The sequence below is a fragment of the Pistacia vera genome, unplaced genomic scaffold (genome assembly GCF_008641045.1).
Source record: "Pistacia vera cultivar Batoury unplaced genomic scaffold, PisVer_v2 Contig483, whole genome shotgun sequence".
NCBI classification, from domain to species: domain Eukaryota; kingdom Viridiplantae; phylum Streptophyta; class Magnoliopsida; order Sapindales; family Anacardiaceae; genus Pistacia; species Pistacia vera.
The window spans coordinates 1,063,142-1,079,742 of NW_022196316.1; the positions used below are offsets into that span (position 1 = coordinate 1,063,142).

Sequence of the window (16,601 nt, forward strand, 5' to 3'; positions counted from 1 at the left end):
GTGGGCATCCACGTGGCAGATAACTATTGGTTGAAACAACCACTAGCTCACGCTGATTGGCCAATATCTACAAGGAACACGTTGCAAAACTTAGTCGCTAGTCAAGTCGTTGCCTTGCCTCCTACTTTGTGTTAAACTCCACGCCCAGTTTCAGGGACTCTAGACCAGGGAGAAACAAAAGAAGGAAAAAAAGAAAAAAACTGAATAATAGAGAGAGTGAGAGGAGTTTTAGCGAATAATTGTGATCTCTTTTGCATTCTTGATTTATAGATAATAACATATTCTCAAAATTTCACAAGATCTTAAATTAAACCCTAGATTCGTATTTTTGGAGGGATTTTTAACTCTCTCCTGATCTGTTTATTCATGGCGCATCAAAGGAAAAAGCTTTTGTTCCTATTATGCGTTCTTTGTTACGCTCTTACCACCATTACCACCATTTCCGGGTACTAATTCTTTTAAATGTGTATCACTTTCTTTCTCTTTCTGAAAAATGTCGCGGTTAACCTGAAATGTGTATTTTGAATTGTTGCAGGAAGAGCTATTATGAGATATTGCAAGTACCGAGGGGAGCATCAGACGAGCAGATCAAAAGAGCGTATAGAAAGCTGGCATTGAAGTATCATCCTGACAAGAACCAGGGCAATGAAGAGGCTAACAAGCGATTCGCTGAGATTAACAATGGTAATTTTTATTCTTGTTTAATTTTGTTATGATATATATTATTTGGAATTTGGAAATCATAAATTTAAAATATTTGGCTGGTTAATAGCTTACGAGGTTTTATCGGATAATGAGAAGAGAAATATATACGATAAGTATGGAGAAGAGGGGCTGAAACAGCATGCCGCCAGTGGTGGCAGAGGTGGAGGCATGGGCGTCAACATTCAAGATATTTTTAGCTCGTATGTCATTTTGAATCCTTTCATTTTTTCCATTGATTCAATCGTGAAAATTTTCTATTATTGCGTTACCTATTAATATGTAACTACTAAAACAAGTAATCACTGAGAAGGAATTTCTTTACTTTAGGCTGGAGTTTAATTATCAAGTGCGCATTTACTGCAACATTTTATTGTATGGAATCTGTGGTCTTTTGTGCTTAGTTAAATGTCAGAAGTGCAACTATAACTGTATTAAGCACATACCTTTATCTATGTATCAACCTTCGTTATTAGGTCTTTGAACATAACTGTACATAGTACCAAATCAATGCTACCAAACATAATTCGGATTTATCCTAAGTTATGCTAGATTTCTAGAATGTATTTATTTCTTGTTAACTAACATCATTTTTCTGTTGTGCATTTTTTTTCACAAGTAGTAATTATATTAACAAATGTAACAGTAACACTATTAAATTTTGGTTCAAGAGTCTTTCATTGCTGACAAGATGATGCTTTTTACTAGATTTTTTGGTGGAGGTCCAATGGAAGAGGAAGAAAAAATTGTTAAAGGTGATGATGTGATTGTTGAGCTGGATGCAACACTAGAAGATTTATACATGGGAGGTTCACTGAAGGTAAGAATTTTGCATGTACAGGGGATTTGTTAGCTGCCATAAGAACAGTCTAAAAAGATCTGTTGGTCTCATATAATGTAAGATATAAAGTTGGTTATAATTTTTATTAAAGAAATTTGTCTTGTGCGTATGTGAATGTTACATATCTAACACCTTGTCTGAGGTTTTATTGGTGGGACAAATTTTTATTTTTTATTTTTTATGAAGCTAGAAGATAGATAAATGACACTATTAGAAAATTAAAGGGAATGTAAATTAGTTAATTTTTTGTTTGTTTCCAATTGTGATATTTGTGGGATTCACCAGGTTTGGCGGGAGAAAAACATCATAAAGCCAGCTCCAGGCAAGAGACGGTGCAACTGCAGAAATGAGGTGTATCACAAGCAAATTGCTCCAGGGATGTTTCAACAGATGACTGAGCAGGTATATATACCTCTTGACAGTTTTGTAGCAAGGCTTACGAAATTTTATAATCTGCCAAAGCAAAAACATTGTTGGACACATTGCTTATTAGAAAGTTTGGCTTTTCTTTCTTATATATTCCCAGCTTTGTTACATTCTCTATTATTATCTTTCAGGTCTGTGAGCAATGCCAAAATGTCAAATATGAGCGGGAGGGATATTTTATCACAGTTGATATTGAAAAAGGGATGCATGATGGACAAGTAAGTTTTATACCGTTCATTTTTTATATGTGAGATCATTTCTTGATGTGGAATTTTATCCTATGGGGCATATAATATTGTTGTTCCCTTTTCTTTTTTCTCCTACACACCCACCCACCCACACACCCACCCACCCACACGTATATGCCCCTTTGAGTCCAAAGTCCAGCCAGTATCCTTTTCCCCAATGCATGAAACTTAATGATCTTGCCCTGGGAAACTTTGGAAGAGTTGATTGAAAGCAATGACCTTACTGTGCAGCCCATTCACCCCCCTCCCTACTTCAGTGCATTATCATTTATCAAATAGAAAAGGCAATTAGGTTCTCTGCTCAGCTAAAACGCTTGAGGGATACTCAGAATGATGAAAGCTGTACGCCTTGTTTGTTTACTTATGATGTCTTTCAGTTGTAAAACTCTTTTGATTTATTTATACTTTTTTACAATCTTGTGTAAATTGAATCCAAATTCATGCATCTCTAGTCCACAACTAACAGGAACTTTTCTTTCATAGTATCTATCAAAAGTCAAGACAGTTACCTTTTACTTTACTATTCTTGTGAGAAGTTGAAGTGTGCCTTGTTAGACAATAATGACACCTTCTGTATGAGCAGATTGTTCACTTTATAGGCTTGCACTCTGGTGGAATATATATGGGCTAGTATCAGTAGCATTTTTTATTTACAAAATTTGTAACAGAAGTCGTGAATCATTAGTTCAACACATTTTTATTTGTCTGTGTAGATTTAACATGTACCATTCACAAGGCACATTAATACGTCTTCTTAGATGTAATTTCAATCATTCAATAGTTCAAAAGTGTGTTAAAGTTTGTAGAAAACATGAGGTGCTATTATTCGTGCCCATTTATTGTTTTTGTATTTTTCACTAGCCTTTTTTAATTCAAATGTGTGTTTCAGGAGGTGGTTTTCTATGAAGATGGTGAACCAATAATAGATGGTGAACCTGGAGATCTGAAGGTTAGTGTTTACTGTTTACTAATTTGTCTGTTATATTCACTTTGCAACAGATGATAACTCTCACACTCTCTGCAGTTCCGTGTTCGCACAGCACCCCATGATACCTTCAGAAGGGAAGGAAATGACTTGCATACAACTGTCACTATTACACTGGTAAATCTCACTTCTAGTAATATTATTATCAATTTATATTTTGACAAGAGTAGGGGGTACTTATCTCTTTTTGAAGAGAACATCCAGTCTCATTGGAGTTCTTTTTCTTGCTTGCCTCCTTTAGGTTCAAGCTCTTGTTGGTTTTGAGAAGACCATTAAGCACCTTGATGAACATTTGGTTGACATTAGCTCAAAGGTAAGCGTGAGCATGACCTTTAAACCATTTGATCCGACTGTGGTTACTGATTAAATGAGCTGGGAGGGGATCAACTCTCAAACTTATTTGATGACATACTTTTGTTCCTTCTTCAGGGAATCACTAAGCCCAAGGAAGTGAGAAAGTTCAAAGGGGAAGGAATGCCATTGCATTATAGCAACAAGAAAGGAGACCTCTATGTGACATTTGAGGTTCTATTTCCCACATCTCTTACAGAGGATCAGAAGAAGAAGATCAAGGAAGTTCTTGGCTAGGATATAGAATTAAAATGTTTCTTTTTGGGTTCTAAGGTATTCCCAGTGTAACATGACAAGATTATATAGGAAAACCAGGAGCTAAGGTTTTACTCTCTCTCTTCTTTACCCCGTTTCCACCGTTCATTAACAAGTAGTGCAGAGCCTAAAGATGTCTTTTTGCTGTAGTACTTTCCGTTGTCTTTCATACTGTTGGCCTCCCTGGCATAATATTTTTTGCCCATATGAGCTATAATGAAAATTGCGAGACTAAAATTAATTTATTGTTCCCACTTCCTACTATAATCGGCGTAGTTTTTTTCAGTTTTACATCTACACTTAGGCGGCATATGCTTTGGAAGCCTTCTTCGCAAGGAATTGATTGCTTTGGACGAAATAAAACTGAAAGAAGGCAAAATTTCACCGTGCTTCAATACATGTTAGCTATATAACATATAAGCTTTGGTTCTCGTGGGACTGTGTTCATCTTCCGTTCTTCATGACGTTCCATAGCTATGAATTGGTTAAAATATCAATATAAAAAAGCTCCAGAAATTTAAAAAAACTGTAGCTTGTGAAAACAGAGCAGTGTGTTATTCTAACAAGAGAAACCCTGAGATAAAGCACGCATGCAGTAAAAGAACCTCACGGCTCAAGTATTTACTAGATTACCTCACTGCTCAAGTATTTATTAAACCTTAGCATACTAACTTGGTAGGAGCACCCCTTTCCACTTTACATACAAACAAAACAATAGTTTCTAAAAGGAAAAGAATCTGCATGGCTGATGGCACAACTATCCTCGTCTTCAAAACATCTTTAGGTGTCACAAATCAATCACTCTATTGATGCCAGCTTTTCTTCATCAACCTCAAATGCTTTTCTTGCTTGTTTTAGCTCCTCTTGCATTGACAGCAGTTCTGTACAGCGGTTAAGTTTCGGCAAATCCTGCAGGGTCAATGAATAAAATTTCAACCACCAAACTTCCCCAAATACAATAGCAATAAAAATACAATTACAATGTTACCACCTCCCTATATCCAACAAAAGCCAAAGAAATATCTCGTACTAAAATCTTTCAATATAAAAATTTAATTACAGGGCTAAGATTCTTTTACGGTCTAGAAGAAATGGGCATTTGGGCACAAACAACAGAGATTTTTTATTCAGAGGAAGCTTAATTATGAAGGTGAATCGAAGTTTCTTATGTTGAATAAGAAGAAAATAATATGAAAACCCAATTGGGAATATCAACTTTCCATTAATAACCAGGTGAACTTAACAAGCTCTCACGAAAGATACCTTTCTGATTAAATACAGAAAATCCTCAACTGATAACTTTCCCCTCTTTGATCCAATATCCTGTGCTTTATGTGCCTGTAGGAAAAGCGGCATTACATAGCTATCACACCTACCATGCCATCTAATCAGAGAAAGTGAAAGTACTAATTGGAAAGAATGCATACCAAATCTGTGACATATTCCACAACTATGTCCTCCACAAGTGCCACAGTTTCTGGAAGCGGCTGAGTGACACAAAAGAAATTCATACATATATCAAGCTAGACAGAAGAAAAAAAAAAAAAAAAGGAAGAGGAAAATGCATACATACACATTCCAAATCATTAAATTTGACATCTCTCAACAACACAATTCAATGTGTCCTAACCCGTTAGGAAAAAAAACAAAAGTTGAAAGACATAAATCGCTACTTACATTAGGATCATCGCCAAAACCATACACCATGTGCTGCACTGCAGTACCAAACAAAGTGCATGAATAAAAGTACAAAAACAGCAATAGAACTCCCACAAAAGAGGTTTCCACTAATATAAGAAATTTAAAACAAAAAGTTAAGGCATCTACTCACAATCTTTTTGAAAGACTCCTCGCTTGCGCTTAAACGAAGTTGTTTCATTAGGCTGCGAGGATCCTGCTTTTGATTTTGATGATTGCCCAGCAGAAGAGTTGCTCATTTTGTATGCACAATGTCTCTCCCTTCACTACCTGTCACAAAAATCAATTGCATCGAACCGTCAAATACTATATGACTACAAAAATAACTGAATTATGTAATTTCAACAGTAATATTAATACCACATTCCCGTTTGTTCATGCTAATTTACAAGCAGTAATCATTCTTCATCTCACTAGCTCTATCATACCTATAACTAAAACCCTAACTTCCTCCAAAATCTGCTATCATGTTCAAATTAAACAAACATCTACAATTTACATAAGACAAGAAAACAGATAAATCAGTTTTCTTCTATTTCTTAAATTAAATTGGTTAATTTCCAGAAACGGGAAAGAAAAATCAAAACCCTAGAAAAATTATCGCAATAAATCTTACAACATCAAGATAAATGGACAAGAACCGACATGATAATAAATTTGCTTGTATATCCGACTTCTTCTATCAAAGAAAGAACACGTGTATGAAAGAAACGCTTTTTTTCTTCATTCTTACTTAAAAATGTATAAATATATATCCTGTATATTATAGATTACCGTAGAGGGCCGAGCTCCGAAACAATCGATTGAAGAAGTTTAAAGAGAGATTCAGTAAAGACTAGAAGCATCTGGATATTTATACCCAATTCTCTTCTCTATTCATGCAACGCCCCGTTTTGCCTTTTACAAATGAGGGTCATTGACTCATTGTCACGTAATCGAGATAATTGTATTTAGATACCCCTTATTCTGACGGACGTTAACCTAAGTAGGGGTAGAACAGGTAGTTAACACATAGAAATCAAATTAAGAAAGAAAGCCTAAACCTTGAAAACCTATCTTTTCCAACATTCAAGGTAATTCGAAATTGGTTTTATTTTTATTTTTTTTGGGGGGGTTTTTTGGTGATGGGCTATAATTTATAAATATCGGTTTGTAGTGTATGATTTTTCTTTATGTAATTTTTTTTGTTGTGTGAGAGATGAGGCTATGTTGTGAAGGAGATCTGTGCTGTGCTTTGTAAATATTGTTTTTTGAAGTTTGATATTGGTGTTTGTGCAATTCGCCTGCAATTAGTGTAGATTTTTATCGGTTATAAATTCTTTAATTTTTCTTAAATGTTAATTTTATATATTTTATACTATTAATAGATTTCCAGTCAAGCTCAGATCTCTCTTCAAGGGTATTATCGTCTTCTGATAAAACTGTTGGTTAAGAATCAAGATTCCGATAATGCCTGCTATTTTAGGGCGGGTTTTCTAATTTTTGAAACCTGATGATCTGGACTCTGGACATAGTTGACGATAAACCTGTTGAGGTCTTTCCCTCTCGTATAATCCATGTGAAATGAAAGGACCCCTTAGTTTATATACTAGTAAGAGTTTGTTTGGCTGATCTGATGAGAATTACCTTATAAGCAGCCAATACTTATAGTATTTATAAGGTAATTTAAGCTTATAAATAGTTAAAATTTAAGTAATTATGTATTTGGTTAAAATACTTATAAGTGATTGATAAGTAATTGACGTGTTTGATAAATGTGACTTATAAATATATTTTAATATTTTATTATTAAAATGACTGAAAATGGTGTTACGTTATTTTTACTATAATATTATCAAAATATATTTCGATCATATTATAATTTAATTTAATTTTTCAAATTAAATAAACAAATACTTTACAAATAAATATTTTATTAAAAATTTGTATGAATAATAAGGTTATATGATAGAATTTTAAAATTAAATAGGAATAATATGGTAATATATTTGGTAAAAATATCTTATAAGCAAAGTGCTTATAAGGAAAAAAAAAAAAAAAAAAAAAAAAAAAAAGGTTGGTTCTCCAAATTTATTTTTTTTGCTTATAAACTCAAAAAAATTATAAACAAACAGATTAAATTTGATTTTAAAGCTTATAAGCTACAAACACCTCCTTAATTAATATCCCCAATTTATAATCAATTAAGCAGTCTTAGAGGTTGTTTGTTTGAGCTTATGAAAAATAGCTTATAAGCAACAAGTACTTATAAGCTAATTTTAGCTTATAAGCATTTGAAATTTTAAGCAATTGCGTGTTTGGTTAAAATACTTATAAGTGACTGATAAGTAGTTGACGTGTTTAGTAAAATGTGATTTATAAATACATTTTATTATAAAATGACTAAAAATTGTACTACATTAAACAAGGGTATACTATGAAATTTTAAAATTAAACAAGAATAATGTGGTAATATATTTGGTCAAAATAGCTTATAAGCAAAAAAAATAAAAATACCTACCCCCAACTTTTTTTTTTTTTTTGCTTATAAGCTCAAAAAAGTTATAAACAAACATGTTAGCTTAATTTTAGAGCTCATAAACTAGTTTGACCAGCTTATAAACTTAGACAAACACCCCCTTATTCCTATCTTGGCTATTTTGTTTATTTCTTATATTACGTGTAATAAAAAAACTCAATTAGACGAAACGTAAATATTATTTAATTGAAATAAACAATTTACCTTTTTTTTTTTTTTTTTTAAAAGTATATTGGCGATATCGAAAGTAATGACGTATACAATTGCAGTTATTGATGTCATTGGAAGATTGGAGAATACTTGAGGTTTAGTAAGAAATCAAATATCAAGGGGGCGTTTGGTTGGGGGTTATGTGAAATTACTGGGGTTAAGTTATCTTATATTACTTGATTATCATGTTTGATTGTCAAGTAATATAAGATACCGATAATATTCAAATACCAATAGTGATTACTATTAGTAATATTGGAGATAATCTGATTACCTCAATTTTCTTAGGTATTCTAAGATTACCAGGGTTATATTTTTTGTTACAATTTTATTCCTTATTAATAAAATTTTAGGATAATAATGCCCTTATTTTTAAATCTATTTACATGAATATGGCTTTTACTATTTCACCCCAATTAATTAACTTTTTGGACAAAATTACCTTTGAATTCAAAACAAATTGCAGCCCACCCAAGCCACCACCCCTACCCACCTACCACCGGCAACCACCGCCACGGCCTATGGAAGATCGAAAATGACAACAAGTACTTATAAGCTAATTTTAGCTTATAAGCATTTGAAATTTTAAACAATTGCGTGTTTGGTTAAAGTACTTATAAGTGACTGATAAGTAGTTGACGTGTTTGGTAAAATATGGTTTATAAGTACATTTTATTATAAAATGACTAAAAATGGTACTACATTAAATAAGGATATACTATAAAATTTTAAAATTAAACAAGAATAATGTGGTAATATATTTGATCAAAATAGCTTATAAGCAAATAAAAAATTTTTTTTGCTTATAAGCTCAAAAAAGTTATAAACAAACATGTTAGCTTAATTTTAGAGCTCATAAACTAGTTTGACCAGCTTATAAGCTTAGACAAACACCCCCTTATTCCTATCTTGGCTGTTTTGTTTATTTCTTATATTATGTGTAATAAAAAAACTCAATTAGTCAAACGTAAATATTATTTAATTGAAATAAACAATTTACCTTTTTTTTTTTTTTTTTTTTGAAAGTACGAAAATAATGACGTATACAATTGCAGTTATCGATGTCATTGGAAGATTGGAGAATACTTGAGGTTTAGTAAGAAATCAATATCAAGGGGGCGTTTGGTTGGGGGTTATGTGAGATTACTAGGGTTAAGTTATCTTATATTACTTGATTACCATGTTTGATTGTCAAGTAATATAAGATACCGATAATATTCAAATACCAATAGTGATTACTATTAGTAATATTGGAGATAATTTGTTACCTCAATTTTCTTAGGTATTCTAAGATTACTAGGGTTATATTTTTTGTTACAATTTTATCCCTTATTAATAAAATTTTAGGACAATAATGATGCCCTTATTTTTAAACTTATTTACATGAATATGGCTTTTACTATTTCACCCAAATTAATTAACTTTTTGGACAAAATTACCCTTGAATTCAAAACAAATTGCAGCCCACCCAAGCCACCACCCCTACCCACCTACCGCCGGCAACCACCGCCGCGGCCAGAACGGCCCATGGAAGATCGAAAATGGCCGCCTGCGCCGATATGACCATTCTGGTTGGAAATGGCCATACGACGCACGGAGGTCATTTCCTACCTTCCGTGCGCCGTTAGGTTACCGATGGCTTGCAGTGGTTGCCGACGGCCAGCAGTGGCTGGGTTGGTGGGAGTGCTTTGTTGATTTTCCAAACTTTTATTATGGGGTTGCTTTTGCTAAGTTTTTAAATGCAAGGGGGTTATAATAATCAATGTTAAAAAATAATATAATAATAATATTTAATTAGAGGACAATTCAGTAATTTAAATAATATACCCACCAATTTATTTCTCCCAACCAAACATATTAATATAATATATCCACCAATTAACCAAACACATTTTCCTAAAGATTCCAGTAATCTTCAAAGTAATCTAACTTTCCAGTAATCTAACATTCCCAATAATCTAGTATTCCTTGAACCAAAGGCCCTCCAAGAGTTTTATAAAATAACAAATTCACCTAAAACTTTGATAAATTTAACTGAATTTTAATAATGTTTGAATAATTCAAAAAAGGGGATATATATACAAATATAAATCTAAACATAAAATAAAAATACTAAAAATTCTAAAGAAAGGCACAACCATAAGAAAGTAAAAGCCCTAGCCAAGCAGTATCTATCACCATCGCATCTTCCAACTCTTCATCATGTAGTCATACCTCTTTAAAACCATATTTTTTTGTTCATATTAAATTGATTCATTTTATGTGAGTTGATCCTGGATGGTATGGAATTGGCAGGGTCAATGGAATGTTCACGGTGGCCCATAATGTTTGGTTTAAATATAGGCTGGCGACAAGAATAGAATTGAGTATGGGCTAGGTCCTTTTAATTGTGATAAATGATATTTAATTCATTATTTAAATATATTATCTTTGTATTATAATTAACTAGATAAATATTGGTGAGATAATATGTGTTGTAGCCTTTTTATAGTAACGTTTAGATTCAGTCAAGATTTGGCAATTTTTTTTGAGTATTTATTAGTTTTCGGAACTCTTTCGTGCGGTCTTACTTTCATTGAGCCTTGTGGATGGAGTAACTTCATTGTATTTCAATATATATTTTTTTTTTTTTCAAAATATAAAACTTGTTTGATATGATAATAGAAAATTGTTTTCAAATTTATAAATTTTGCAAAATATGATTTTTTTTTCCTTTATTTTAAAAGTTCTAGCTTTTTTTTTTAAAATTAATTTTAAAATCAAATAACTTGTGTTTCTTTTTATATTCTAAACATGCAATTATTATTGCTAGAAGAAAAAAACTTCATAGAGAAACATATATATTTTTGTGCATTAAAAACATATATCTAAAGTAAAATGCAGAGACGATAATATTATGTACTAAAAATTACTTATGTTTATGAATAAAATATTTTTTAATGTTTTTAATACGTGATTGCATGCTCACGTATAAGGCCTATTTTTCTGGAGTAATACTACACCAACAACATTTGCTCATAAACTTTCTCTCACAATCCTGACGTGATGGTTCGTAATTAATTAATGAAACTTATATAAGACCCATATATGACTCGTTATGAACTGACCAATTACAAACTGTCACATCAAGATTGTAAAAGAAAATTTATGAGAGAAAGTTTTGTCCAATTAGCGGTTACTCATGTAACCATCAAAATATCGTGTAAAATGCAATTTAAGTAAAACAAGGAAGGCAGTCCTTTAATCAAATCATAATTAAGTATTATGTGAAATAATTGGAGAGTCCTTGTGCTACAATCAACTTCCACCAACTTTAGAGACAATAATTTAGAATTGATTGAATGATTCCAGCGAGGGCTACTATAAATGAGAGAGACCCAACTAGTACAAGTTATGAAGTTAACGGTCCCCCGGTGGATTATTAATATCTAACCACCTTTTTTATATACAATTTAGTCAACACTCAACTGCAAGATTTTAAGTCCAACCTTAACCAAATTCCCACGACCAACCGTTACAATAAACAACGTTGCATTAAAAGCCTACCGACTCATACCATACCATGTACTTATATTAGTCAAGTTAGAACAGTTACGATACCATATATATATATAAATTTTTTTTTGGGTTTATACACATATATGGTTGAATTACACTAACTTAAATATTTAATTTGGACTTATAATGGTAATATAATATTTTTCTATTTATTAAATCAGTTTTATCCTTAATTATATTGTCTTGCGATGTTCATGCCATTGTTTATTAATGTGCACATATTTCTGAACAACGAACCTTTTTTCAGTAAATCAGGTATTTCCGTCACAGAATAAAACGGGACCAGAGGAAGAAAAAATGGATTGGGTATTAAAAGGACAGGTGTCGAGTTTAGGCGGCGTGTAATGCCAGAAGTCTGGAAAGAGGATCATCTACCTAAAGATTAAACTGAAAAGCGTAAGGCTTTACGGACACGTCACTTTGGCTACAATTTAGTTCATCTACATCGTTGACGTGGCAATATCCTTCGGAAAAATTAGTCTTGAGTTGTGGGTCCCATGATTCACACGCGCTTTCATACGAAGCTCAAGCTAACGCTGTTCTGCACAACCTGACACAGGCTATCGGCCATGTGCCACACGGAAAAAGCATTACTTTATCCCAAACGATGCCGTTTATGAAATCTGATGCTTTGAGATTTCTGTTTAATGGAAAAGGTTTTGAATAATAATATATTAAAAAAAGACCCGAATTTCAAGGAAATAAATGTCGTTAGGGTGGGTGACCTGTTTGGTTACAAACGCATGCCAAACCTTGTTTGCTGCTTTTAAATGCTCTCCTCCTCCCCCTTGGCTTTCTTTCAAAGAGTCTATAAAGAATTGATTCAAGAAGCAGCGGCAACGACAATAAGAAGAAGAAAACATTCAAAGATTGTGTGTGCACGTTAACGCCATCCTTTTCGGAGACACACGTACGTACATTAGCATTTTCTGATCCTCCAACAATAACATATTTATAAGGAAAATAAATAGAAAAGAAACAGAATCAGAACAGAGAGCGAAAGTTATGGATACTCTGTGCTTGAAAAGCGGGATTTCCGGAATAACTCCGTCGATCCCCGTGGGTGGGGCCCTCGAAGTCCGTTCAAACGCAACACAACAAAGGAGTGCAGTTGGCAGGTCCACGGTGGATAAATCGACGGGGGCTGCGCCGCCTAATAAAACGTTGTCGTCTAGGTTATTTTCTTTTAGGTATCCTTTGAAGTCTCTGTGGCCGGGGCTAGGGGGAAGTGGTGGTGGTGGTGGTGGTGGTGGAAGTAGTAAAAGATACAAAGGGATTGCATTAGAAGACGCTGTTTTGGTGGAGAATGGAGAGAAGTCGGTTGTTGAAGGGGGTTGCAAGAATGAAACGACAATGGGGACATCGTATGCGGAAGGGCAAGATATGAATTGGGTGTTGAAGATTCTGCAGGTGAGGTCTCTCTGGAGAGCCAGAGACGATACGAGACAAGGTGAAAGATTGGAGAACGAAGAGGGTGTTGTGGTGGACGATCAGATGGATGATAATGAAGATGTTGATGAAGAGGAATGTGAAATTTGTAAAATTGATGATGACGAAGAAGAGTTGGAGTTTGACAAAGAATCTTTTTCCAGTTTGTTACGGAGGGTGTCATTAACTGAAGCCAAGCTCTATGCTCAAATGTCCTATTTAGGGAACTTGGCTTATTGCATTCCAAAAATCAAGGTATGATTTACTGCATCTGATTTAGTTTTTTCTTCTTTTTTAGGTAGAAACGTCTTTGCTCGATGGTTCTCGTTAAAAAAACTCTGTTTGAAAGTCCATAGTTTTATGATCTATAAGCATTGAGAATTGATGTGAATCTTGTCCAAAGAAATCTAATCAAACTGTTTGGCTTTGAGTTTGTATATCTCTTAAAAGTCTTTGAAAATTCCTTTATTTTTTTAATGCTCTACGTTCCCATCGTGAATATCTTGGGGTATTTGGAAAATTTATAATTTGCTTAAGATCTGGTGGAAACATCCTGTATTAATATGTATATTCTAGAGTTCAAAAGATCATTGCTAACGAGGTTCCAAAATTATGCATATAAACACATCGAAGTACCTTCTCAAGTTGGACGGAAAAAAAGTTGAAGAAATGGTTACCTTATTTGGCAGGGTTTTGATTATATAGATATTTGTACAGTTTGATAGATGTGATTGAGCAGTTTCTGATGCATTTCGTTCATACAAACTCCATTGATGTTTCCTCTATTATCCTCAGTATTTGTTTAATTATTTGAATAGCTGATATTTTTTGGTCCTTGTATTGGTATTTCATCTGTCAGTAGCATATTGTCTGTAAATTGAATTTGATATGCTTTGATTTTTATCTCTTGAATCTGTGTGCTTAACGATTTTTTATTTCTTTTCGGTAAGTTCAGGCAGGAAATCTACTCAAATATCGTGGACTACGGTTTGTGACTTCTTCAATAGAGAAAAAAGATTTGGCAATGAAATCCGAGAAGGATCAGGTGGCTTCTGAAAAGCAGGAAGCAGACAGCAAGCCAGAAGATGAGGCCAAAGGCAAGGAGCAGAAGAACAATGGTTATCGAATTAGTGCATCTACTGCTTATCAAATAGCTGCCTCCACTGCTTCTTATCTGCATTCTCATACAAAGAGCATTCTTCCATTCAAATCCTCAAAATCTGAGGCTGGTGCAGATTTATCAGAAAGGGGCAGTAGAACTGATGTCAATATTAATATGATGAATGCAGAAGTAGCCTCTTTCATGGCAACCACTGATTCAGTGACGGCTGTGGTTGCTGCAAAGGAGGAAGTGAAGCAAGCTGTTGCAGATGATTTGAAATCGACACGTTCATCACCCTGTGAGTGGTTCATTTGTGATGATGATCAAAGTGGTACGAGGTTCGTTGTGATTCAGGTAGGCAAAATGGGATTATTCTAAAATTCAATCTAACTAATGATGTGAGGCAACTTTCGTCATAAGGTGGCTTATATTTACTTGAATTTTATGTGCAGGGGTCTGAATCTTTAGCATCTTGGCAGGCAAATTTACTTTTTGAGCCTTGTCAGTTTGAGGTAATTTTTTAGGCTGTATATTTGCCAAATTTTGATTAGCTATTCCAATCTTATTTTTTTATTTTTAATTTGATTTATGAATTCTCAACCTTTGAGATGCTTGAGGAAGATGTGTTTGATTTCTTATTGAGTCGTTTAGGTAATATTTGATGAATGCTTTTTAAGGATTTCTCATGCATGCAATTTGTAGAATGAATAAGTGATCAATTAAATATATTTAAGGACTGACAAATGCAATTTTGCTTCAGGGATTCGATGTGCTTGTGCATAGAGGTATATACGAGGCTGCAAAAGGAATATATGAACAGATTTTGCCTGAGGTTCGTGCACACCTAAAGGCTAGTGGTAACCGTGCAACATTCCGCTTCACTGGACATTCTCTTGGGGGCAGCTTGTCACTACTTATAAACCTGATGTTGCTCATACGGGGTGAAGTGCCAGCATCTTCCTTGCTTCCTGTGATAACATTTGGTGCACCGTCTATCATGTGTGGAGGTGATCATCTTCTTCGCAAGCTTGGGTTGCCACGAAGTCATGTTCAGGCAATAACAATGCACAGAGATATAGTCCCTCGAGCCTTCTCTTGTAATTATCCTAATCATGTTGCAGAGCTTCTGAAGGCTGTTAATGGGAACTTCCGTAATCATCCTTGTCTAAATAACCAGGTATAGTTTCTAGCGTCACAGAAAGAATTATTAACTTATGTAACATTCAAGTTAATCATGTGTTTCAACTAGCTGACTTTCATTTATCTGCCACTTACTACAGAAGCTACTATATGCTCCAATGGGGGAGCTACTGATACTACAACCGGATGAGAAATTTTCTCCCAATCATCCCCTCCTTCCTTCTGGCAGTGGGTTATATTTCTTAAGCTGCCCGTTATTGGACACCAGTGATGCTGAGAAGCAGCTGCAGGCTGCAAAGTTGGTATTCTTAAATTCGCCACACCCACTTGAGATCCTAAGTGATCGCTCTGCATATGGTTCCGAAGGAACCATTCAAAGGGATCATGACATGAATTCTTATTTAAGATCTGTGCGGAGTGTGATTCGCCAAGAGCTGAATCAAATCAGGAAGGCCAGGAGAGAGCATCGTCGCAAGTTTTGGTGGCCTCTTGTGTTACCGCATAGAATAAATTCTGGTATCATTGTGGAAAGGTCAGTGACGTCTGTGAACTTGGGCATAGGCCTAGACCAATTCAAGTTTTCTGGCATCCTACAGACAAGTAAAGAATCCTTGAAACGGTTGAGCAGGCTTGTTGCATCACAGCATATGCATTTGCTTGTAGTATTGTTGTTCCCTGCACGATTATTACTTCTGGGGGCATATAACGTGATCAGCTTCTAATGGGTTGCCACAATGTATACTTTTTTGTAGAATATTGTACAGTGGGGGCACATGGCTGGCTATATGGTTGGTTAGATAATTCTTTATTCATTGGATTTGGATATGAAAAGCAATTGGAATGTTGAAATGAGATGTAGAGAGAGAAAAAAAAAAAAAAAAAAAAAAGAAACAGTCAATATCATTCAATGCAAAATTGAAAATACAGTTTGGATTCATTTTGTATAACCATAGTCTCCATTTTTTTTTTCATGCAGTGTTAAGATTATAAAAGTTAAAAAGAGTTCATGCTATTATTTATGATCAATATGGTAATCTTTAGATGGATGCAAAAAATTCATCTGACGATTTGAGTTTTAGAGACTAGTTCTTAGTTATCAATTTAATTGAAGTGGTTCAAGAAAATGATGTAACTGTATT

General features: G+C 34.0%; 3 protein-coding genes across 4 annotated transcripts; 2 read left to right on the plus strand and 1 right to left on the minus strand.

Annotated features, from left to right (window-relative positions):
* Positions 1-229: 229 nt before the first annotated feature.
* On the plus strand, positions 230-4,050 carry LOC116146770 (dnaJ protein ERDJ3B-like). The gene is made up of 10 exons (XM_031432211.1): positions 230-446; positions 536-684; positions 773-905; positions 1,411-1,522; positions 1,829-1,945; positions 2,101-2,187; positions 3,107-3,166; positions 3,242-3,319; positions 3,444-3,515; positions 3,632-4,050. The coding sequence occupies exons 1-10, from the start codon at positions 367-369 to the stop codon at positions 3,788-3,790; spliced, it is 1,047 nt and encodes a 348-aa protein (XP_031288071.1). The 5' UTR covers positions 230-366; the 3' UTR covers positions 3,791-4,050.
* A 352-nt stretch (positions 4,051-4,402) lies between these two features.
* On the minus strand, positions 4,403-6,397 carry LOC116146801 (transcription initiation factor TFIID subunit 13-like). 2 transcript variants are annotated; one of them, XM_031432249.1, is made up of 6 exons: positions 6,281-6,397; positions 5,640-5,776; positions 5,486-5,523; positions 5,236-5,295; positions 5,072-5,146; positions 4,403-4,717 (listed from the first exon to the last, which is right to left on the minus strand). In XM_031432249.1, the coding sequence occupies exons 2-6, from the start codon at positions 5,743-5,745 to the stop codon at positions 4,607-4,609; spliced, it is 390 nt and encodes a 129-aa protein (XP_031288109.1). In that variant the 5' UTR covers positions 5,746-5,776; positions 6,281-6,397; the 3' UTR covers positions 4,403-4,606. The 2 variants fall into 2 exon arrangements, with proteins under 2 accessions (XP_031288109.1, XP_031288110.1); XM_031432250.1 differs by lacking the exon at positions 6,281-6,397 and adding an exon at positions 6,123-6,206.
* A 6,112-nt stretch (positions 6,398-12,509) lies between these two features.
* On the plus strand, positions 12,510-16,406 carry LOC116146784 (phospholipase A1 PLIP2, chloroplastic-like). Its single transcript, XM_031432227.1, has 5 exons — positions 12,510-13,475; positions 14,176-14,676; positions 14,775-14,834; positions 15,083-15,499; positions 15,603-16,406. The coding sequence occupies exons 1-5, from the start codon at positions 12,798-12,800 to the stop codon at positions 16,182-16,184; spliced, it is 2,238 nt and encodes a 745-aa protein (XP_031288087.1). The 5' UTR covers positions 12,510-12,797; the 3' UTR covers positions 16,185-16,406.
* The last annotated feature ends 195 nt before the right edge of the window (positions 16,407-16,601 follow it).